General features: G+C 45.6%; 1 protein-coding gene across 1 annotated transcript; it reads right to left on the bottom strand.

Moving 5' to 3' along the window:
* Positions 1-506: 506 nt before the first annotated feature.
* On the bottom strand, positions 507-21125 carry LOC309542725 (fructose-1,6-bisphosphatase 1-like). Its single transcript, XM_082241658.1, has 7 exons — positions 20849-21125; positions 17556-17718; positions 11743-11835; positions 8858-8998; positions 5810-5947; positions 4623-4742; positions 507-875 (listed from the first exon to the last, which is right to left on the bottom strand). The coding sequence occupies exons 1-7, from the start codon at positions 21016-21018 to the stop codon at positions 684-686; spliced, it is 1017 nt and encodes a 338-aa protein (XP_082097784.1). The 5' UTR covers positions 21019-21125; the 3' UTR covers positions 507-683.
* Positions 21126-25214: the final 4089 nt, after the last annotated feature.

The following is a 25214-nucleotide window of genomic DNA, read 5'->3' as shown; positions in this document are numbered from 1 at the left end:
ACCACTAAATTCCAACTATCAAACTAGGAGTAATATCGACCATAGATATTTCATGACACAGTATCCTCTGTCTTATTACCTCGCTTTGGCAATTGCTGCCCTAAATGAAGAACGTGTGTGCAGCCATGAACCCACATGGTCACACTAAGCCATGGTTTGGCTTTGTGTTAGGTGTAACCTGAACCAGTGTTTAGGGCAATTGAAATTATTGGTCGTACAGAATAGGGTAGCTCTATCCCAGTTGCCTAAGGGTGAGGTATGACTTTAGCTGTAGCAGTATAATCCTGTGCTTGTTCTCCCAAAGCTGGAGATGACCACTGTTAACTGTGCTGCATGTGAGCTGAAATAAAGAGTGGCCATAACAGTTTCCGCCCATGTTCTGGATTAACCCATCACTCACATCATAAACATTCTAGTTTTTTCAGACTACCCATGTATCCCTCTGATCTGCCCTGAAATTGCAAGCCTTCTACTATTTATGTGGATTGTGTAAGTTACAAATGAAATAGCTTTTTAGATTTGTTTTTAATGGCACAGCAAAACGCATTGAGTTTGCTTTTTATGCATAATGAAGTAATGGCTCTTTTGCATACTATAAATTTGCTTCAGTCCGTAGTTTTGCACAGTTATGGTCTTTGGTCCAGTTGAAAGGCACTCCAATGGCAGATGCAGCCACCCTCTCCTCATTTAGCTGAATGCTTCTTGACCATGGCTATGTATTCCTGCACATCGTCTGGAGACCCCAAGACAATAGGCACACGCTGGTGAATGTTTTCAGGCACTATGTCCAAGACAGCCTCCTTGCCTGTTGTTGCAAGACCTCCAGCCTTCTCGATGATAAAAGCCATGGGGTTGCATTCATAGAGGAGCCTCAGCTGGAATTACATATGTTAAAAATAACAGATCAGGCATCAGCACTGCACTTGAGCCAAATGCTATACTCACAAGAAGAGTGTGCTACAGTTGTATAGTGCTCTCTGCACAGGTTTTCTACATTGCAAATGTCCACATGATTACTCAGAAATAAGTTCCATTGTGTCCAAAGGGGATTGCCCCCACACACACATGCATGCTTCTAATGGCAGTATTGGTGCAGGTAGGAAACTGAGGTTTTCATTCCATGTTTATGCTTAGAGAGGCAGTGTGATATCATAGTTACATCCCCTCCAACATTTCTCCGATGAGTATAGGGACATCCTATTCTACATCTGGAAGCTTCTCCCATGTTTGATTTCACCGCGCGCACACAGACACATCAACATCAGTCACCTTGAGCCAATTGCAATCTCTCTGCCTCACCTGTCACAGGACTGGTGTAAAGAAAAAATGTAAGGGAAGGGATCATGTACAACACCTTCCACAGATAAAGGGAATGATACAAAATTTTAGCGATAAGCTGCCTTGAGTCCCTGACAAGGAAAAAGGTGGGATGATGATGATGATGATGATGATGATAGAAACTGTGAGAATGATTAGGAACATAAAGGTAAAGGGACCCCTGACCATTAGGTCCAGTCGTGACAGACTCTGGGGTTGCGGCGCTCATCTCACTTTATTGGCCGAGGGAGCCGGCGTACAGTTTCCGGGTCATGTGGCCAGCATGACTAAGCCGCTTCTGGCGAACCAGAGCAGCACAGGAAAATGCCGTTTACCTTCCCGCTGGAGCGGTACCTATTTATCTACTTGCACTTGGACGTGCTTTCGAACTGCTAGGTTGGCAGGAGCAGGGACCGAGCAACAGGAGCAAACCCCGTCGCAGGGATTTGAACCGCCGACCTTCTGACTGGCAAGACCTAGGCTCTGTGGTTTAACTCACAGCGCCACCCGCGTCCCTATGATTAGGAACATACAAGAGAGTAAATCCTATGGAACTCAGTGGGACTTAGTTCTGAGTCAAAATGCTTCAGATGGCCGTGTAAGGCTGCCCAGTCTTGACCCAGTTACCTGGAAGTAAGCTCCATTGAATACAGTGGGGCTTCCTTCTGAGTAGACAGTGTCAGACTCCATTTGCAATAAAGGACTCAACACTCCCCGTGTTTCCTAAGAAATGTCTGGCTGCAGAAGCATTGCGATGAAAGACTTTAAAAGTGGACTGGTGACCTTTTTCTTCGAAATTATAGGAAAGACTTTGTATGCCAGCGTCACCATTTCCTTCATTTGGTGCAGGGATTTTATTTTCTGTTTCTGCACTTGCACTCACCACTTTTAATTGTCCCCTGGGACATGGAGGATAAGGGAAACACGGGACATTCTGGGATCAAGTCGGAAACCAGGACTGCTTTTGTAATATCGGGTCAGTTGGAAGGGCTGAAGTTACAGTAGGAATGGAGAAGCTGCAGCCAGTTCTTGTTGGACTTGTTGACGGCACAGCACGGCCAATGGTCAGGGATTATGGTAGTTCTGGTCCAACAGTATCTGAAGGGCCATAACTTCCATAATTTCTGAGTTAGTTGGTTGGATCAGAACTGCAGAGACCCAGGTTAGAGTCCTCACTCAGCCATGAGGTTCACTGGATGATATTTATTTAGTCATTACCTCTCAGGCTAACTGAATTCACAGGGATATTATAAGGATAAAAATTGGGTTGGGAGAGTGGAGAGAAGGGTGGGAATGATGTATATCAGCGTGAGTTCTTGGGGGAAAGGTACACAGGTAAATGCACAGCTGGTCAACCAATCGATGCAAGAGGACAAAGCCTATTAACAGAAGTAGTACTGCTTTGCTCATAAGTAGAGGAAAAGGTCCTGTTTGTGACATTCTGTGTAAATGAGTAACTGCCTCTTATCTACAGGCTGGAGCAAGCATTGAAATGTAGTTCAGATTAGTTTTTGGCTGAATAAACACAGGTCCTTCCCTTGCCCAGTTAAGAGTTGGGAAAGAGTTTGCCGTAGAAACCACTGCTCTTTCTTCTCAATTGTTGGAAGTCTGAGATTAAACTTGAATGCCATGTTAGAAAAACCTGTGAAAACTGAATGCAACTCAATGGTTGCTCTTTTGTGGAGCAGGATATTCTACTCCTTATACAGTGGTACCTCGGGTTACAGACGCTTCAGGTTACAGACTCCGCTACCCCAGAAATATTATCTCGGGTTAAGAACTTTGCTTCAGGATGAGAACAGAAATCGTGCTCCGGCGGTGCGGCAGCAGCAGGAGGCCCCATTAGCTAAAGTGGTGCTTCAGGTTAAGAACAGTTTCAGGTTAAGAACGGACCTCCGGAAGGAATTAAGTACTTAAGCCGAGGTACCACTGTAATGATTCTAGATATCAAAACTGGCAATTCAACAATTAAGCAGTTTAGTCTTGCTGCGGTCTCATATGTCAGATACATAGTCTTTCCCAAATTTCCCAGTTTAATTTATCCAGAATGAAGTGGTACAATCCTGAACGGTGGTGTGGACTGTACCACTTCAGGTTGCAGGCAGGGGGTGCCATTTTTTATTTATTCTCTCATGTACCAAGTTTCCTGCAAAACTAAAAGAACTAGCACATCAGGACAAAGATTCCAGTTCACTCCCTGCTGTGCTAGTTTACTGATTGCAGAGTATGTTTAACACCGGGGGGGAGGGGCACTATAAGCACTTTAATTTTTAAATTTTGGTTTTTTTATATTCCTGCAGGAAACTTGGTACATCCAAGGATCACAGGGTGGTTTACAATATAAAAAAAACAAATATGTATATATGTATATCATACTAGCAAATGAAAACAAGAACTCCCCCCCCAATAGGATACCCCTATTCATGTATCTAGTGTGTCATATCTAGTTTAGCCCCAGTTTCAAGTTGTAAGCTCATAAAATTTTAGCTTTTAAGTTCCCCGAACCCAGGGGACAGGGAGAGCTCTGTATGTCACAGGCGATTTGGGACAGGGTGTGTGAGAGAAATAAAGCTGAGCACCTAAAGGAGTGGTGCCAAAAAGTATTGCAACCAGCATTAACCTAATTAGCAAGGGGAAAGGAATCCAGCTGCTGCTTGTAGATAACAGCCTAGCCCAAGTGTATTTCATTCAGGAGCCTCTGATCAAGCACACAAAGAGGCAGAGATTTTCCCCAAGGATTGATGACATTTTACCTACCACTTATTTCAGTAAATCCTTGCCTGGAAAAGGGCAACATAATGATCCACCGAGCCCCATTTTGTGCATTTTAGAATGGGTGCTCTACTTCTGTGATAAGCCCCTTACTATTTACTTTTTGTCCAGGTGCACTTTTAATTTATTTATTTAATTTCTATACCAGCCTCTACCTGGAGGTCTCAGAGTAGTTCACTTCCCCAGAACTCCCTGCGCTTTTGGTTGGGAGCATCACCCAGTTCCTTGGATGTTGCACCATCACAGCGCTGCTCGATGGTGTCCTACCTTGCATAGCAGAGAAGCCAGATGCATACCGGGGGAAGCCAAATGACGACGGATAGTCCTACCGCTCAACTTACAAAGGGAAAGCATGAGTTCTCCCTGCCTTTTGTTAAATATAACAGTGCCTTTCTATGACCTTGACCAGAGTGCCCAGACTTTGATAACGAAACATGTAGTTTAGAAGGACATTCAGTTGTACAACATGAAGAAAATAGAAGCATCACATGATGAATTCTTGTAAAAAATTAGGCACGTGCTAGCTATGTTACCTTTCCCTTGGGGCTCTTTGAATTGGCTGGATATAGGAAGATTCCTCCATACACCAGGGTACGGTGCACATCAGCAACCATGGAACCTATGTATCTGCTGCCATAGGGAGCGCTACCATCCTAGAAGAGAAGATTGGTGAAATATTGTATAAGTGTTCTGAAGTTCTACATACCCCAGACTGATGCGAAATGGATAGCAGCTGCCTCTGTCTCAGGCTGGGTCCAGATGGCAGCTTCCTGGTTGGGTGCTGTAGCATCCAATGAGAAGGACAGGAGGTGTTCCCAATAAATGGAAGCCCTTTTGCCCAGGCCATCACTAGGCTCACTATAGGAAAGCCAGCCATGCAAATGTCAGTCATGCCTCTAAGTCACACAGGAAGACAAGATAAAAAAATTCCTTCCGATTGGCTACAGGAGCTTCCTGCGCTCAATTGGAAGCCGCAGAAGTCAGACCTTTGGCTTCCGAAAAATGTTTGCAAACCAGAACACTTACTTCCAGGTTTGCAGCATTCGGGAGCCGATTTGTTCGGGAGCCAAGCTGTTCAACAAGCAAAGTACCACTGTACAGTGGTACCTCGGGTTACATATGCTTCAAGTTACATATGCTTCATGTTATAGACTCCACTAACCCTGAAATATTACCTCGGGTTAAGAACTTTGCTTCAGGATGAGAACAGAAATAGTGCTCTGGCAGCGCAGCAGCAGCAGGAGGCCCCATTAGCTAAAGTGGTGCTTCAGGTTAAGAACAGTTTCAGGTTAAGAACGGACCTCTGGAACAAATTAAGTACTTAACCTGAGGTACCACTGTACTTATAAACGGTGTGAAGCTGAGTACTGTGTGCAGGTAACAATTCACACACCTTCCCATCCATTTCCCTAAAAAGAATTTTCACACCAGGAAACTTCTAATGTTCGAACCAAGTCTTAGGGTTTTCTGGACATGCCACAATGGCGATATCCATGGGTTCACTTTGTACCCACAAAATTGTTTCTAAGCTTTGTACAAAAAAGATTGGGTTGGATCCAGAGGAGCCTGTTTTGTTGGAGAAAGGTGCTTTTGACCCAACGCACAAGTGAGGGTCCTACTCACTGTGAAGTTATATAAAGCAAATGTATATGGACTAAAAGAAATGTTGTATTCTGGAATATCTTGATGGCAAATTTCTTTGCAGGATGTGAAAGCTCACCTGTGGAAATTTCTTATTCTTGAGATATTCTGTGACAGCAGGGTCAAAGTATGCAGCATATCCCTCGTTGAGGCTGAAGATATTTCCCTTTTTCTTTATTTTTACATCCCTGTTGACCAAAATGAATTCCCCAATGGCCTAGCATAAGAAAAAAAAACAAGCATTATCATTTGTACAGCATACACTTTATTCCTGAGTAAATTGCATTCATCATTTACAAGACAAAACAAAAAATACCGCCATGTGAATCAGTGTCAGACAAGTTAATACAGGCAGAATAGTGCATGTCTACAAATGAGGACCAGCCAGAGCATATTTACCAAGTGCATCCAGTTCACTGCAATTCCCTTGTGAAGGTATTAACGAGAGCCCTATGTGAAGGAGTGTGAGGTTTTAATTGGGTTTGGTGGAGTCACAGATTAAATTTGCTTTTTGTCTCTTAGTGTGTTAGGCTGCCAGGGTTGTAGTATGGACTGTTGGGATCTGTAATTGTTGAGCGTGAGAGCTGTGTGTGTTGCAAGGTTGGTGAATATGCACAGGTTGACTTGAACTACAGGTTAGTTAGCGAATGTGGAATTTGTGTGCATAGAGTGGAAAGTGGTTTTATGGATTTTGATGTTTTATCCATTTTGTATGCTATATTGTTTAATTTTGTTTTCTCTTGTAAACTGCCTTGTGTTCCTTTCTGATAAAAGCAGTATATAAATATTTGGGTGGGAAACTTCAAGCACTTAGGAATACCTTTTCCAATATCTTTTTAATAGGGCAAGGCCTCAAAACAGTTTGCAGCAGCCTTTATCAATCTTGCCCTGTTGAAACTAGGATGCTCATGAAACCATTTGTAGGCAATGACCACACTGTCATTTCTTCAGTTGTTTGAAGGAAAAAATGCTACTACATACATAGAACATAACAGTCTAGCTGCTAAAAAAGAAACAAAAATAAAGCAAAGGACATGCAACTACTTGAGAAATACATATTGGAGAATGCTGGGCTCTAACAACAGAAAATAAACTCCAGTTCTTTTAAACTGAACAAACATGGAAAAACCCAAGCAAAGCTTTACAACCTTGCTTCATCTAGAAAGCAATTTTAATTGAAGCTGCATGGCACCAGCTATGTTGAAACATGCTTTCTATCGTAGAAGCACAAAGATGAAAAGATTCTAGGGTGTTTAAGGTGTCTCTCTTTCTGACACACGCACACGCACGCACGCACACACACACGTAAACACCCCACTTACTCTTTAAGACATCAGATGCAATCTGAAAGTGTACAAGAACATCTGTTAACGTGGTTTTGTTGAGATGTAGATGAACAGAAGATAGTAGCCATTTCAAAACAAGGCTGAGGGCAACATGCTGCCTTAAATGCCAAGCTCCTTAAATGTGTGGTTAGCCAGTGGCTCTCCAGAGGTTGTTGGGTTCCATCTCACATCTGCCCAATCTCACGTGGCCAATTATCAGGAATGATGGGAGGCAAGTCCAGCAACACCCTGGAGCATCATGATTAGCCATCCTACACACTAGTGCTAAAACAAAAGGCAGCCTTCATGTACCAAAAGGGTTTAAATTTCCTATAAGTCTTAATTCGATTATGATGCATAATCATTTTTCAGGATCGCTTGCATTTTGTGGAGATAATGACTGACCAAAAACCTGATTCTGCTGTGGGATGCTTTTGATAACTTCTGTTTTCTATGCTGCTGTATCTCATTATACAGACTACAGGACATGCAAAGCTTATATTGGATAATTGGGGGTAGGGAATTAGTCAACTCTTTCCCCCTTCTTTTTGTTCTTATGAGAGCATTTCAAGTTTGGGATATTTTAAGGAACCAAGACAGTGCAAGCACCAGCTCTTTAGTGACGCTGCACACAAAATGTACACTGGGTTTGCACTCAGTATGCCACTATGATGGAATCCAGGGCCCCCTACTGGCACCTGCAAGTAGCAGGTTGGCTGGCATCTTGTTCTTCCTATCTGCTCTTCAGAGCTTAAAAATAATAATTGTACACCACCCATCTGACGGGGTTGCCCCAGCCACTCTGGGTGGCTTCCAGCATATATAAAAACATAACAAAACATTAAACATTAAAAAGCTTCCCTATACAGGGCTGCCTTCTAAAGGTTATATAGTTACTCATCTCCATGACATCTAATGAGAGGGTGTTCCATAGAGTGGGTGCCACTACCGAGAAGGCCCCCTGCCTGGTTCCCTGTAGCTTCACTTCTCGTGCCAGAAGGCCCTCAGTGCTGGATCTCAATATCCAAGCTGAATGATATCACATCTGAATATGGAATGTCTAGCTATCCTGGCTGATAGCTACCCATGGGTGGAGCTGAAGTAGAACAGGCTGAAGGAGCTCTGCATGAGGGGAGCTGAGCAATGGTGGGAGTGACTTGGCAGGGCGAATAGTATATGTAGCACCCCTGTATTGGGAAGTTTTTAATGTTTGATGTTTTATTATATTTTGCTGGAAGCTGCCCAGAGTGGCTGGGGAAACCCAATCAGATGGGCAGGGTATAAATAATAAAATTGTTGTTGTTGTTGTTCTTTTCTAGAGGAGAGTTGGGTAATCTTTGGCCCTCCAGATGTTGTTGGCCTATGACTTCCATCATTTCTGACCATTTGTTATGGTGGCTGTGACTGATGGGAGTTTGAATCCTACATCTGGAGGACCACTGGTTAGCAACTTTCATTTTAAAGGCACCAACTGCTTCTAATCATCTGGCATGTTGAAAATTCTGTACAATTTTTATCTTGTTTGTTCTACAACAACCCTGTATTTTTTAATTTTCATTTTACTTAAAAGAAAATAGAGATTAAAAGATTCCAAGTATTTGCAACCCCTCCATTTGTTTGATGCACAGATGCATGTTTTAGTCCTTAAAAAGTATTACTTCACTTGACATTTTTACGGTGGAATAAGCTCTATTAATTTCCCTTAGAATAAACTCATTTGTGTAAAATGATAAAAATATTTTTTTTTAAAAAGCATGACAACAAACAATAATATTTTCATAGGCCATAACAGCACTCCTTACCGGATCAAGCATGAAACAGTTGACACCACATTCGAGAGCGAGAACAAGCATGGTGGCACTGCCATAGAGGGCATAACCAGATGCCACAAGGTTGCGCCCAGGCTGCAGAGCATCTTTCTCAGACGGTGCACCAGGAGAAGACTTGAATAAGAGAAGAACACAGGAAGCTGCTTCATTGCAGAGAAAGGCCATTGGTCCATTGAGCTTTGGCAGGGGCTTCCCAGTGTTTCAGACAGCCGTTATTCCCAGCTCTATGTGGAGATTCTGGGAACTGAACCTGGGATCTGCATGCAGAGAAACTGCTCTACCAGTTGAGCTATGACCCTTTCCCCGAGAACCTTAAAATCTGGACATTAAAAGCTTTTAACTTTAAGCTGTTGTTCTCTTCCCATGAAGCATCAAATATGGAGATGGTTAAAGAAAGAGGAAGAATCAATGTCAGGAGCTAAAACAGAATTCTATGAGGCTGGCACAAGTTTAATGGCTCCATTTAGTGCTGGAGAGGAGTAAGGGCTCTGTGGGACACTTGCCTTTCCTCATCACTGTAAGGTAAAGGGACCCCTGACCATTAGGTCCAGTCGTGGCCGACTCTGGGGTTGTGGCACTCATCTCGCTTTATTGGCCGAGGGAGCCGGTGTACAGCTTCCGGGTCATGTGGCCAGCATGACTAAGCCGCTTCTGCCGAACCAGAGCAGTGCATGGAAACGCCGTTTACCTTCCCGCTGGAGCGGTACCTATTTATCTACTTGCACTTTGAAGTGCTTTCGAACTGCTAGGTTGGCAGGAGCAGGGACCGAGCAATGGGAGCTCACCCCATCGCGGGGATTCGGACAGCCGACCTTCTGATCGGCAAGTCCTAGGCTCTGTGGTTAGCCCACAGTGCCACCCGCGTCCCTTTCCTCATCACTGTAGCAAACTATTAATCTGAAGTATCTCATTAGGACTTCTGCTTGGCTAGCAAACAACTTCATTATTGGTTTGTGTGACTGTTTATCTTTTCAAATTAGGTTGAGTAAGGAATCACGTGACTGTCAGCCTCACGTATGGCCCTGCTTCTGGGTTTAAAAGTCATGCTGCTTGCAGTTGCCATGTCCACAAGCATTCTGTCTCAGAATCCCTGGAGGTGGGTACTGGATTCAGGGAACATGTGGCACAAAGCCCAATTCCCTCCCCTTTCCTTTTTAGAGTTCTGGAGCTTGGAGGTGGTATGTTGTACAGTGGTACCTTGGGATGTGAATGGGATCCATCTGTGTGTGCGCAGGTCGCCGCTTCCGCGCATGTGACGTCATTTTGACCATCTGTGCATGCGCATGCGCTCCGTTATTTCCGGGTCGCCGCAGAGCGCTACCCAAAAATACTTAACTTGAAGCACATTTATCCCGAGGTATGACTGTACTCAGGGGCGCGGGTGGCGCTGTGGGTTAAACCACAGAGCCTAGGGTTTGCTGATCAGAAGGTCGACAGTTTGAATCCCCGCGATGGGGTGAGCTCCCGTTGCTCGGTCCCTGCTCCTGCCAACCTAGCAGTTCGAAAACACGTCAAAGTGCAAGTAGATAAATAGGTACCACTCCGGCGGGAAGGTAAACGTTGTTTCCATGCGCTGCTCTGGTTTGCCAGAAGCGGCTTAGTCATGCTGGCCACATAACCCGGAAGCTGTACGCCGGCTCCCTCAGACAATAAAGCGAGATGAGCGCCACAACCCCAGAATCGGTCACGACTGGACCTAATGGTCAGGGGTCCCTTTACCTATGACTGTACTCACAACTGTTTTTTACAAGAGTAAGGGGTCCCCAACAAACGGTAGAGACTCCTGCCCACATTATCCACCTTCCAATTTCGGCTCCAAGTGCATCCCTGATTGGCATACCCACATGTGAGTGAAAATGGAAAAGTTACATGAATTATTAAGCCAACTGTATACATGCCAAAGTTGCAATGGAGAGATATTTGAGAGTCAAGAATGACAGCACTGAGCTGGATAGGCCACTGGAAGCTCCTTTTGACCCTTATATAGTAAATGAGCATAAAATAGATAAGACCTGGCTGTCAATGCACTATCTTATTTTGCTGTTTGGCTGGCGTTAGGTTTTAAGTTCCAGAGTATATGATTCAAAGACATCCTATTCTAGAAGCTAAACAATTAAAACGGGGTGTGTGCCTTAAACACAATCAGCTTGCTTATTTAAAAACATGTTAGTCCAGAACTTCAGGTCTCTTTAAACAGTTTAACTGCCTGTCAAAATAAGGCGCAAGTAATATCCTCTCTGCAGTTAACAGAACTCTTACAAACACAAGTGCTTTGAGGATTACATAGCAAGTTTGCAGGTTATGCTGCAAGATCATTTCCCTGTGTGAAAAGTCAGTTTACACCGTTAAAACCCATGGAACAGATTCCATTAAACCAGCTAGAGCCAGTGTGGTGTAGTGGTTAAGAGCGGTAGTCTCGTAATCTGGGGAACCGGGTTCGCGTCTCTGCTCTTCTACATACAGCTGCTGGGTGACCTTGGGCCAGTCACACTTCTTTGAAGTCTCTCAGCCCCACTCACCTCACAGAGTGTTTGTTGTGGGGGAGGAAGGGAAAGGAGAATGTTAGCCGCTTTGAGACTCCTTAAAGGGAGTGAAAGGCGGGATATCAAATCCAAACTCTTCTTCTTCTTCTTCTAACCCCAGTCCACTTCAACAAAAGTAAATCTGATATAATTTTATTTTTGTTTCACATATTACATTCACTCTGTTCAGTTAACCCTTGTCCCTACTGACTAACCTTGAGAACGTAAAATGTTCAATATTAATATAAGCAGAAACCCAGTCCTCAAAGCAGTGTATTTTCTTCATTACTCCTATTACCTCACTACTTCCGTAAGCAACCATTAAATATATCCTACCTTTCTGTAGATAGCAAAAATAGTCCCAATAGAAACAAGGCAGTCAATGTTAGATGAGCCATCAAGTGGATCCATGCAGACTATGTATTTGCCCTAGAAGACAGAAACATTCAAATATTCTTAAAATACACTAGATATGTATGGTGCTTGTTTCACTGCTAAAATACTCCAACTGAATAATGCTTTTGAGGGTGATTTCAGGCAACTTTCACACTAATGATGGCTCAATTGCCAATGGCTCTTATGTAGATGAGGATTAAGTGAGAAAGGAGGATCGTGTTAAATATGCGTTAGGTACCCACAGCCTTTTTTTTAACGTATTTTTAATTAAAAGTTTATTGGTTTACAAAAGTATGTGCAATGTCTCTTTTTTCAAGTTACATTTTCTACAGATCAGTTTCATTTGTTGAGACATTACTGTAACATTAGGAAGAAAAGGGGGAAAGGTGAGTGGGGGTGGAGTCGGGTGGCGATGTTTCTATTTTACTCAATGTATGTGTGGGGTTTTGTGTCAGTGTCGCTTGTGCAGGTTCTCTTTACTATTCGCTTGTGTGACATGGGGAAAAATGGAAGAAGATGCCTTCACCCCTGGTATGGCTCCTCTTTATCACATACACAGTCCAACAAGACAACAACAAGATTGACAGCATACAAATCAATATGGCTAACCTGATTCAAAAACACCCACCCACCCCACTCACACACGAAAACAAAGTCCACCACAGCCAATCACAAACGAACAACCACACCCTAGGCCAACAGGGAAGGGCTGTTGTACAAAACTGATTACTTAAACTTTTGTTAATCTGATGAAAACTGTTGAGGGCAGGGATAGCCAAAGTGGTGCCCCCAATATGTTGCTCAGTTCCAAATCCCATCAGCCCCAGCCATCATGACTTCGCTGGGGCAGCTATTCTCCTTCTCACTTTTGTTACTGTGCACTTACAAACATCCCATGCTCCTTGTCTTCCTCCCTCTGCTTTTTTCTGCTACCATCACACTCTCCCAAATCTACCCGCCATCTTATCAGGCATGCAAGGGCATTGCCCATGCCAGCTTCAGAGTGCTGCACTCCCAGTCCCTCACACACATTAGTAACACACGCACAGCTTTATTGCGGTCCATAGACCCAAAATATACAGTACAACAACAGCATATATCAACAGTTATAAAGGTGTAGGATCGGCCTTGCTAGCCAACACAGGAGCTTTAGCCTGTACGTACTGATTTCTGCTGGACTCCAACTCCCAAAAGCCCCAGGCATGGTCACTGGTCAGGGCTGATGGGAGTTGTAGTCCAGTAACATGGGGAGGACCTCAGGCCCTGCTGTGCAGCAGTTGTGGGGTGTGTCCCTGCCACTTCTATCCTCCCAGGAAATGTGTGCCTCCTGCATCAGTAACAGGATACTTTTTGTTGGGTTTGGAACTTAACAGGTTAAGTTCTTCCCAGGATGCCACACCATTCTGACGTCAGTTTTGGAAGCTTGGGAGGAGCTTGGGAGGAGTTTGTCAGTCCCACTCGGTGTTTTGTGGGGAAAGGATGCAGTTTTGTCATGGCTGCAAATAGTCCTGGAAATTCCTAAGAAATGTTGGAATAAAAGCTGTAAATAGACAAACCTGGACTCTGTGTGTTTGTCTGAGAGCTGAGACAAGCTACGTGACAGTTCTACACCGCTGTGCGAAGCTCTGCTGAGTCGTGACGGAAAGCCGCAGCAGAAGTGTGCCGGGCGGCCATAAATTGCTAATTGAGGTTCGCAAATCAATTAGCGGGAGTCACGGATATAAACAAACAGCCACAGGTTATGGGTAACCTAAATCACCTATCGTAAAACTGTCACGGAAGAGCTGCCGGGAGCTGAGAAATCTGCGGTGTCTAGCAGAGGAGCACGGAAGCAAGCAAGCAAGCAAGCTGAAAGACGCTGTTGCTGAATGCTGAAAGCTGTGAGCTGATAGCAGCAAGGAATCGTTTCTCCACGCCAGAGGAGCTTTTGTGAGTACAGCTTGGGGCGATTTGGGAGAGCGTGAGAAGATGGCAGATGGCCAGGAGGTGATTCAAGCTCCGTTTGAACAGCTTGAGGAACTCACCGCCCAAGCGTGGAATACCTGGGCAAGATGGGTGAGAGCGTGGTTTATAGCCACGGAGGTTTGGGACATTTCCCAGAGGGAACCAGTGCAACTGGTGGACAGAGATGCAGGAAGGCTGAAGTCTGTTTCTCTGGAGGAGAAAATGCAGAGGGAGAAGGCTATGAGAGCTGAGGTCTGCATGTTGAGAGCAGGTGTTCATGCTAATTTGCAACATCACCTGGATGGCGTTGAATCTGCGTGTGAGGCCTGGAGTGTGCTGAAACGTCTGTGTGAAGGCTCAGCAGGAGGCCTAGGGCAGATGGAAGCTGAAGGCCTAGAGATGGCTGGAGCCCCTGTTCCTGATGATTTAGCCTCAAGGAGTGCTAGTGAGCAAGTCGGGGGGGCGGAAAGTTCCAAAGGCAAGTTTGAAAAGTTTTCCACTGAATCTGCTGGAATGGAGCGGCAGTTCAGGGGGGGCGGATCTGGCAAGGGGTGCTTTTCCAGAAGAAGGAGAAGGAGGCCAGCTGGGAGGAGCCCCAGGCAGTGTTTTTCCACTGAAGTTCGTCGTTGCTACATTTGCAAGTCAGCTGACCACGTACGCCGAGACTGCCCACAGAGAGCAGCTGCACAGGAAGGCTTCAAGGACACTTCTCATGGGAACCAGTCGAGTTTCCATGGCAACCGGTCTGGAAAAACAACCAGGCGTGAGACTGAGGCTGGTGGACGTGCCAGGTGCCAGGAGGAGACGTATCAGATCACGGCTAGTCTGGCGTTGGCTGAAGACAGCTGTGGGACAGAGCTAAGTTTCATTATTGACTCTGCAGCTAATCGCAATTTGATTCCAGAGACACCTGCAGTCGAGAGGTGGAACTGCACGGCAATTCCTGCCGGGAAAACTGTACTGTTTGCAAATGGACAGAAAAGACAAATGACTAATGCTGTAAATTTGCATTTTTGTGTTTTACAGGAAACGTTGGAGTGTTGTACTGTTCCTGGGATGCAACACTGTCTTTTATCTGTGCCTTATTTACTGAAAAAGGGATTTACGGTTTGTTTTCAGGGTGATGTGTGCACAATCTCCAAAGGAGGGAGGATGCTTGCCAAGGTTAAAAAGGGGCAGAATGATCTCTTCATTCTTAAAACGTCTCTGGAGGGTGGTGGGAAGGTTGAGAAAGCACAAGCACTGCGTGCTACAATTCCCAATCATGATTCATGCGTACATGCTTGGCATACACGTACAGCTCATAGTTCTCTTGAAGAACTACAGGTGCTGCCAGAAGTTTCCAATGGTTGTAATATCTCAGAATGTGGACATGCTGTAAGTTGTGAAACTTGCAAACTGGCAAAGGTAAAAGGTTGCAGTTATCCAAAGGTTGAGAGGATAACCACTAGGCCTTTTGAACTGGTTCACATAGATTTGTGGGGTCCTGTGAAGGAACCAAGTCTGGGAGGGTCAAGGTTTCTGCTCTCGATGCAGGAGGATTTTACTCAGAATTCCTGGATACATGGTCTCAAATCCAAGGATGATGCAGCACAGCTGATCAAAGGGTGGATTGAGGGGGTGGAACAAAGGTTTTCCACCAAAGTGCAAGCTGTCACAAGTGACAGAGGAGCTGAGTTTACAGGTTCTGCTTTGCAGAAGTACTTTCACAAGAAAGGGATACGTCACACAGTGACTTCACCCAATGAGAGGGGAGTGTCAGAGCTCAAATGTCAGGCTCTGGTTAGAACTGCACAGGTGTTGCTGGAAGACTCTGGGTTACCTCCAAGGTTTTGGCTGGAGGCAATCAAGTATGTAAGCTTCACCTGGAATCGCACCTACAATTCCATGGTAGGGGACACACCGTTTGGGTTGTTGCATGGCAGGAAACCCCAGATTCATTTTTTGCGTATGTTCGGGTCACGTGCGTCTGTGCCGGTACCTGCTGCTTTGCAGGGGCCAGATGGATCCAAGTTCCGAAAAATGATCTTCTGTGGGTATGAGCCAACAGCAAGTGCATGGAGATTTGCATTTCCATCAGGTGATCAGAGTAAGTTGCTGATCAGTAAACACGCTGAGTTCTATGAGCAGGATAAAAAGACACAAGCTGCTGTCAAGCATGATGTTCTTTCAGAGTGTCTCTCAGAACAGGAAGATTATGAGGGGGAGGAAGAAGAAGCTGAGTCTGATGATGACGATCAGGTAACTGACCAAAGTCAGGAACAGGAGGAGGTATCGGTAGTTTCTCCACAAGTTGTAAAAAAGGAGGCCAAAAGCGAGCCCAGTTCCCCTGTGAGTGTAATGGAGAGGATTCGAAAACGTTTTAAGTCAGAGGGGGAATCCCGTGATGCTGAGGACACATTTCCTGGTGGCAGTGAGTCAGAGGTAACATCTGAGTTTATGCCCAGAAGGTCTAGTCGCACAACAAAGGGCATTCCACCTGAAAGATACCAGGCAACATGTGCGTGGGCGAGATTCGCACAGTGTGATTCTGGGAGTGTTGAAAGGGTTCAACAGGTGCCTGGGAAAGATGCTGGGAAGGAGCACAAGGCAAAGGGTAAGGTGTTGAACTCAAAAAGATCTTGTCAGAATGTGCGGCAAAGGGGGGTGTTGGGTTTGGAACTTAACAGGTTAAGTTCTTCCCAGGATGCCACACCATTCTGACGTCAGTTTTGGAAGCTTGGGAGGAGCTTGGGAGGAGTTTGTCAGTCCCACTCGGTGTTTTGTGGGGAAAGGATGCAGTTTTGTCATGGCTGCAAATAGTCCTGGAAATTCCTAAGAAATGTTGGAATAAAAGCTGTAAATAGACAAACCTGGACTCTGTGTGTTTGTCTGAGAGCTGAGACAAGCTACGTGACAGTTCTACACCGCTGTGCGAAGCTCTGCTGAGTCGTGACGGAAAGCCGCAGCAGAAGTGTGCCGGGCGGCCATAAATTGCTAATTGAGGTTCGCAAATCAATTAGCGGGAGTCACGGATATAAACAAATAGCCACACTTTTTGAATATCTCAACCAACTGGTGATTTTACATATAGTGTTATGTGTTTGCTGAAGAGTCCATGCTGGCATATAGAAGACGGCAAGGAAAACCAGTCCTGTATTTGGTCCCATCAAAGGAAGTTGAAGTCAGGTCCATCCCGGTGGGGCTGGGTGCTGATAAGCAGACTTGCCTCAACATACCTTCTTCAAAACTTCCTCAGATAATCCGAATTAATGAATTTACTGTAGCTCAGGCAACAGTAGTAAGAGTTTAGAGTGAACATCATCTAGTTTAGCCCTGACAGGAGTTATCAGGAAACATGGAATACCAATCCCACATTTGACAAGGTAACGGGAATCAGAGGCTGGACAGGGCTTAGCGTGGAGAAACAGGTGGATGGAAAGCGTATTTACTCTCTCTGCTTATCAATTATCTTCTGCAAAATGCCTTTTCCTGGCTGTTTTTCCTGCAGTTGGGCTCACTTCCAGTTTTGAAAAACTTGGGAGAATCAACAGGCACTGAAAGGCTTATACGCACACATTTTGCCTACCAATTCTCCCCACCAATGCCCTCCCTACCATTTAGCAACACAAGAAGGGAGCCTTTTCCCTCATAATGTCTAGCACCACAGGCAACAGAGCAGAGCCTGCTTACATTTTCTGACCTCAGAAGGGCACTGCCCTTTGTCCTGTTTTCTGCATCTTAGGTTAATTTTTACATGTTTGAAGAGACAGCTGTTGCTCAATGCCAATGGGAAAGCAAGCATTGGGATAGTTTTGAGAGGTACTGACTTGTTTATCTTCTTCCACTATGAGGGCATCTTTGTTTTCTTCAGAGACAATCACACAAGTTGTGAAAGATGACTTCAGCATGTTGATCACCATGTCATTGGAAAGGACATCCAGTTTCTTGACTTGGTCTCCTGTGACATTGGTAGAACCAGCAATTCCATATCTGAACAGGGAAGAATAGATGACCAGTAAAAAATTTGTGTGTGTGTGTTTAAATAAGTAGGGCACATACTCCAACCACTCTTGTATCAAATATGATTTAGATCCCCAAATAATTTGGTTCCACCAGGTCTTGTTATCCTCAGTGAGGGTTGCACCCTTTCTTTCAATAACTAGTTAAGAGTTCTATATTGAGACAGGTAGGCAAGAAACACATAGACAAGTATCTTGACTTATTCATATATATTTCCAAACTGATATTTCTTTTGTAACTCTCAAAAGAGATCACACCACCCTTCTTAATTTTCATTTTAATTCTTAAAATCTTAATACACTAGTATGTTCTCTTACATCTCTTCCAGTGGTGTAGCGTGGGTTGTCAGCACCCGGGGCAAGGCAAGTAATTTGCGCCCCCTAACCCGTGAATTTGCGCCCCCTAATCCGTGGATTTGCACCCCCTAACCCCCAGATGTTGTGCCCGGTGCGGCCGGCCCCCCCTGCACCCCCCACGCTACGCCACTGATCTCTTCAACTCTTTAGAAAGTGCCAACAACTGCAACAGTGTAAATAAAAATATTCTCACAGTGCCTGATATTTCTACAACAAATTTAAAAATAGCTGCAAAAGTTGCCAATAGTGTTATTTCCACTCCCTGAAAGAGAATTGCCTGAAGAGAGTCAACGTCTAGGAGTATCGCCCAATGTGATCCAACCAGTTAAGCACTTTTAAATCTCACTGAATTGAACCAACAAGACTTTAATTCATGGTTAAATTCCATCTGAAATAGATGGGACTTAAAATGGCTTATTTTTAAGGTGCCAAATATATACGTATTTTTTAAAAAACAGGAGACAAACTAATTATTTGTTGTCTTTTAAAGCCATTTCAAGGCTGAATTGAGCAAGGGAACTCATGTGTGATTGAAGCAAGCACTCGTATATGAAAAAAAAGCGTACCTTGAACTGTAAATATTACCTTGCTCCAATGCAACAAAGCTGTCCAGATTATAATCAAATGGGGCAAAGACTAAAGCTTGCTTCTGTATTTCCCTGAAATTCTTTTAATGCTACTGTTTTGCTTATGTAACCTTGTATTTTAAATGTTTAATATCCTATAATTGTAATTAATTCATGCCATAATAAAATCATACAGATAAAATGTGAATATCACCTAGGACCATGTAGTAAGAAATTCTGCTGAAATGTTGTCTGAGTAACACATTAACAATAATGCAGATAAGAGAGTCACAGTGTATCAATAGCACCATAAACGGCTACTGTTCAACTTTGCTTTAAATTAGCTATATATTGCAATTGAGGAAAGACCAACATAACCGCCTGATAAAGAGTTTTAACGAAATATGTGCAAACAGATGTACACATGGAGAGTGACAACATCAGTGTCTCTGTGCTTCCTCTTTCCATGAAGATGGAATTACAAAAGGCTGCACTTTCATCATGACTTGCTCATTAAAGAGTAAACATAGTAAAATGGCAATCGCGCTCAGGTTTCATTGTGAGATCTGTACTTCGAGGCTTTTTTCGGTTTTAGGAAGGGAGGAAAAAAATGCATTTATATTGTGTTCCAAAAGGCGGAGAAATATGGGACTAAACCAAAGCTTCCTAAGCAAGGGTGCTTTTCCTCTTTCCTGTAGTGCTCTGAAATACTGTCAACGAACTTTTATATCTAGTTTACTTTATGTTCAGTTCATTAATTTGTGTTTCCATGGAGAGGGAAAAGCTAAACAGGAGTAAGCCACCAACGCCAACAGCTATAAAATGAGATTTAAAAATCATAGACTGTTGGTGACTTCTGGTCATTATGACTGTATGCCTCTCAATATTAGTTGGCTGGGGAACAGAAGTGGAGAGCCTAGATGTCAACTTTGCGGGTTTCCCACAGACTTTTGGTTGACCACTTTGAAAACAGGATGCTGGACTAGGCAGACCTGTGATCTGATGCAGCAGAGCTGCTCTTACGTTATGTTGTGCATACAGGATATGAAGAAATAGTGCATCATGTGAAGTAAATACGGATATGGTATTAGATAGTTAGCAAATGAAACTTCATTGCCAAGATGAAGTATGTGATAGAATGAAAGGAACCCAGGATGAAAATTAGGGCTTTGGAGTTGATAGATGCTAACTTAAGGAGATTTTGAAGGCAAATGGCATCATAAGCACTGGACTGGGCCCTAGGTAAAGGGACCCCTGACCATTAGGTCCAGTCGTGACAGACTCTGGGGTTGTGGCACTCATCTCGCTTTACTGGCCGAGGGAGCCGGTGTACAGCTTCCAGGTTATGTGGCCAGCATGACTAAGCCACTTCTGGTGAACCAGAGCAGCACATGGAAATGCTGTTTACCTTCCCGCCGGAGCGGTACCTATTTATCTACTTGCAGTTTGACACGCTTTCGAACTGCTAGGTTGGCAGGAGCAGTGGCCAAGCAATGGGAGCTCACCCTGTCGTGGGGATTCGAACTGCCAACCTTCTGATCTGCAAGTCCTAGGCTCTGAGGTTTAACCCACAGCGCCACCCTAGAGAGACCCAAATAAAGATAGGAGTGGGTATTCAGCTTAAGTTTTACTCAAGAGTAGACCTATTAAAATTAATGAACACGACTAAGCAAGATCATGAATGTCAACAAGTCTACTCTAAGAAAACCTTGGTTGAATACTACCCAGGGAGTATACAGAGAGCACAGGACCCACGCAGATATTTGGGTCCTGGACTCAAGGCTGATCTCTTTCTCAAGCAAAGACAACATTTGCTGGCATCTTGGTGGATCATGGACTGCTTCAGAGTCCCAAGCAGAAACCTCAGGAAAGAGGTGATGTCAAGAAAATATAATATTAGGGAAAGACCACTTCCAGGTTATTGTGGGGGGGGGGGGAGCAGACTTTTCTGGACTACAGCTCCCATCATTTTTACCTATTGATTATGCTGGTCAGGCTTATGGACGTTGGAGTACAACACCCAAGGGAACCACGCCTTCCCCTGCGCTAGGGCTGCTGACCCGGGACACTTGGCGGAAGATCTGGGGTGGGGGGGCTGAGAAAGGCAAACCAAAGCGCCTCTCCCCGCTTAGGGAGGAGCAGCGACGGGCGAAGGATGCAGGTATTCGGCGGACTCACAGGTTAGCGATGCCCGCCTTTCGCACGGCGGTGGAGATGGCCTTGACAGCCGTGCACAGCGAGTTCAGGAGCTGCGTGAGCTCCCCGGTGCCCCGGGCTTTCCTGCCTTCCTCCATCACGAACCGAGTCAGGGTGGTCACGTTCGTGTCGAAGGTGGATCGGTCCGTCATGGTGACTGACACCCAAAGCAGCGGCGGCGACGAGAGGGTTGCTGTAGCTGCGCTCTGGAGACGACAGCTTTCTCTGGAGCCCGGAACTATCTACCACTCCGGGGCGGGGAAAGTGGGTGGAAGGAAAGAGGCGTCGACCTTCCCTCGCTCAACGGACCAATCCTGCCAGGGGGCGGGGTGGGGGCGGCCCTATCCCGGCTCAGGGGGGGCGGGGGAAGGAACTTAGGCACCTCCTTGCGCATCCAGGTGTTGCAACGTTCCATCGCTGGACCACTCCGACGCTGCTGGAGATGCTGGGGGGAGATGCTGGAATGGGGCTGCGCTCGCGTGGAAGGGAGAGGCGGAGGAGGGGGGAAAGAGAAGCGGGAAGCAGAGAAGAGGAGGGCGGGCCGGGGAAGTGGCGGACGAGACGGTGGTTGGGAGGGAGAGCCGGAGGTTGGCTCTCTGCTGCGGCGCTGGGCGTCTTTTTTGCCGCCTTCTGTTTGCTTAGCGCTGGGCGGGGAACTTCTTTGTCCTCGTGATAATAAGTGGCAATTTAGGCGGAACTTGGCATAGGGATCCTCTTGGGGACTTCGTTCAAGCCCTTCAAAGGCGAAAATAGAAATAAAAAGAGTGGTAAGAGAACTAAATAGGATTCGTGGGGGCTTCAGAATGTTACAGCCACTGGAGCGTCATGTATTCTTCAGGAGCAACAACGTTTGAGTCGGCTGGTAGCTTCTGCATCCTAGTGGACTCAGCTACCTTTTCACAGTATTCTAATTTTCTGAGATTGTTAATTTTGGGTTTTCTTAATCATCACAATTATAACAAATAAAGGCTTGACATATCTCGCTTTGCATGTCATGAGTCTATCTCATATATTAGTTTCACCTTTTAAGTTGAATTACTGAAATAAATGAACTTTTCCATGATATTCTCATTTTTCGAGTTTCACCTGTAGATCGGTAAAGAAAAAGCGTTTTGTATGCGATAGAACACTGTGACGCCAGATGGCGCTGTGGAATTACGTTTTTGCCAACAGCTATTTCTCATTATGGACGCGGGTGGCGCTGTGGGCTAAAGCCTCAGCGCCTAGGGCTTGCCGATCGAAAGGTCGGCGGTTCGAATCCCCGCGGCGGGGTGCGCTCCCGCTGCTCGGTCCCAGCGCCTGCCAACCTAGCAGTTCGAAAGCACCCCCGGGGGCAAGTAGATAAATAGGTACCGCTTACCAGCGGGAAGGTAAACGGCGTTCCGTGTGCGGCTCTGGCTCGCCAGAGCAGCGTTGTCACGCTGGCCACGTGACCCGGAAGTGTCTCCGGACAGCGCTGGCCCCCGGCCAATAGATGTGAGATGGGCGCACAAACCCCAGAGTCTGGCAAGACTGGCCCGTTCGGGCAGGGGTACCTTTACCTTTACCTTTATTTCTCATTATAAAGGATGCAACGCATTTTTCTGAAAGTCTCTTTGGATGTGTCTAGAACCAGCCTGTGACATTACTATTACTATTAATGACTACTAGGAATACCTTCCAGAGGAAGAAGCCTTTTTACTTTCGAAGCAGGTGCCTTCCTGTGCCGAAGATCCATGGTGTTGGAAGGGCCATAGAAAGTCCAATGCAGGATGCAACTCTCTAAGACAGGGGTCAGCAAACCTTTTCAGCAGGTCCACTGTCCCTCAGACTATATTTTGAAGAAGAAAAATGAATGAATTCCTATGTCCCACAAATAACCCAGTGTTGCATTTTAAATAAAAGCACACATTCTACTCATGTAAAAACACACTGATTCTAGGACCATCCGTTGGCTGGATTTATAAGGTGATGGGACAGGATCTGGACCCCAGGCCTTAGTTTACCAACCCAATCTCTAAGACGTGGCTGTAAAGCAAAGGAGAGCCCCCCATTGTCCCCTAAGGCAACTGCTCCGCTGTCAAGCAGCTCTCTCCCTTAAATACCCCCACATCCTCTCAAAGGCTGTTTCTCACTTTCGTACAGCTTTTATCATTAGGACGTTTGTCCTGATGTTTAGCTGAAATCAACTTGCCTGTCATTTTCACCAGAGAACATAGGAGCCAACTCCTAGGGGCCGAGGTCCCTTTGTGAGCCCCCCCCCATTAAAAAATTGAAGGGGTCAGGGGCCCTCCCAACAGTTCATGGGCATTGTCATTCAAATGGTTTGTGTACACAATGACTTGTGATTGATTATTCAGGGCAGAGCTTTTGTGGGCCTCCCCAATATTTTATTCAAGTTGGCCAGAGAACCAGCCGGTCTTCATGCTCTTCATGATGACAGCCCTTCGGATAGATAAAGTCTACTGCCATCATGTTTCCCCTTAATCTTGTCTTCTTGAGGCTAAGCATACGGGCCTGCGGGATCAGGTCAATGGGTGCGTCCAGTCCTGCATCCTCTTCTCCCAGTGCCAACCTGCTGGAAACCCACAGGTGGGACATGAGCACAGGAAGAGAAGAAGAAGAAGAGGAGGAGGAGAAGGGGTTTGGATTTGATATCCTGCTTTATCACTACCCGAAGGAGTCTCAAAGTGACTCCCCCACAACAAACACTCTGTGAGGTGAGTGAGGCTGGGAGACTTCAGAAAAGTGTGACTAGCCCAAGGTCACCCAGCAGCTGCAGGTGGAGGAGCGGAGATGCGAACCCGATTCACCAGATTACGAGTCTACCACTCTTAACCACTACACCACACTGGCTCCCCACCCCAGTTTCCAGCAGCTGCTATTCAGAAGCATTTCTGCCTCCAGCTGTGGAGGCAGAGGACAACCAACGTAGCTAGTAGCCAACAGTAGCCCTCTCCTCCATGAATCGAACCTCTTTTAAGGCCATCTAGGTTGGTGGCCATCACCAGGGCTGTCTTAAGTATATCCAGTACTGTGATGCAAAGATCCCTCCGGCGCCCCCCGTTTCCCAGAGTTGCCCACCTTTTTACGGTGCTGCCGGCAGCTTTGTGGGGCCGGAGGAGGCGGGCAGCGGCTGGAGGGCGGCTCCTCCGGTGGGGAAGAGGCGAAGGCTCTGGGCATGGCGCTGCTTCAGCAAGGCGGGTGAGGGCGGCAAGCTGATGCCGGGAGGCGCCGCGCCCAGCCTCCACCTCTTCCCTGGTGCCCGTGCCACGGTGGCCATGGCAGGCAGAGGCTCTGGGCGTGGTGCTGCTTCGATGCAGCATGGCGGAGGCGGGTGAGGGCAGCGAGCTGATGCCAGGAGGCACCGCGTCCAGCCTCCGCCTCTTCCCTGGTGACCTCCAGAACTTGGCACCCTGGCACCCTGCACCACTTGTCTCTATGGGCAAGATGTCCCTGGCCATCAGTGCCTCCTGTAGGAGAGAGTCCCATGGATCCACTATGTGCTGGGCGAAGAAGGACTTTCTTTTACCTGTCGTGAATCTCCCAACGTTCAGTTTCGCTGCATGTCCATGAGTTCTAGTCTTCTATCTTTGCATCCAATATTATATGTCACTTTATTCTGAATATCATATTTGTTCCTTAACTGGAAATTCACTTTCTCTCTTTCCCCCTTATCCTACATATTTATATTTAATGTAAAAACAGCTCGTCGCTGTCATGCAACATACGTTGGACATGGGCAACTTCAAATCCTATAGAAACGTTTTGAAATGGAATTCCTATTAAGTTGTTTAGCACATAACAAAATATGTCCATATATATACACATGACCAAAAGAGCTATTTAACAAAAAATATTCCAGATAAATGCACGTGCCCGATTTATTTATTTTTAAAGCAAAAAAATCAGGATTTAAGCTTCAGACACAACATCAGCTCATGAGTTAAACCATAAATGATTTATTTCAAATACATAGCAATATTGTGCTTAATTATTTTATTCCTAGTTGTTCGTGCTAAATACAGGAAGGGAACTTCATGAATCAGATTTTCAAATTAGCTCAACTTCTATTTTCATGGAGAAATGAACTTTGTCTGTGTCAAAACTGTAATACTTTTCCTCATTGAATGTAAGTAAAGAATATTTTTCAAAGCACATAATTCTGCTCCAGCCTCAATCTTGTTGCAATGCAATAGCTCATTATAGGCTCTTTATAGCCAGTGTGGTGTAGTGGTTAAGAGCGGTAGTCTCGTAATCCGGGGAACCGGGTTCGCGTCTCTGCTCCTCCACATGCAGCTGCTGGGTGACCTTGGGCCAGTCACACTTCTCTGAAGTCTCTCAGCCCCACTCACCTCACAGAGTGTTT

This window comes from Podarcis vaucheri, assembly GCF_965113315.1.
Source record: "Podarcis vaucheri genome assembly, chromosome: 11".
Lineage (NCBI taxonomy): Eukaryota > Metazoa > Chordata > Lepidosauria > Squamata > Lacertidae > Podarcis > Podarcis vaucheri.
This window is presented reverse-complemented; position numbering and strand designations above follow the sequence as displayed.

What these genes read in the sequence shown, in the direction of transcription:
- LOC309542725 (XM_082241658.1), bottom strand. Translation starts at nt 21,018, where the DNA reads ATGACGGACCGATCCACCTTCGACACGAACGTGACCACCCTGACTCGG. An exon ending in TTTTTGCTATCTACAGAAAG is followed by an intron (nt 8,999 to 11,742) that starts GTAGGATATATT and finishes CTCTTATTCAAG; the next exon opens with TCTTCTCCTGGTGCACCGTC. An exon ending in CAAAGAGCCCCAAGGGAAAG is followed by an intron (nt 876 to 4,622) that starts GTAACATAGCTA and finishes ATGTAATTCCAG; the next exon opens with CTGAGGCTCCTCTATGAATG.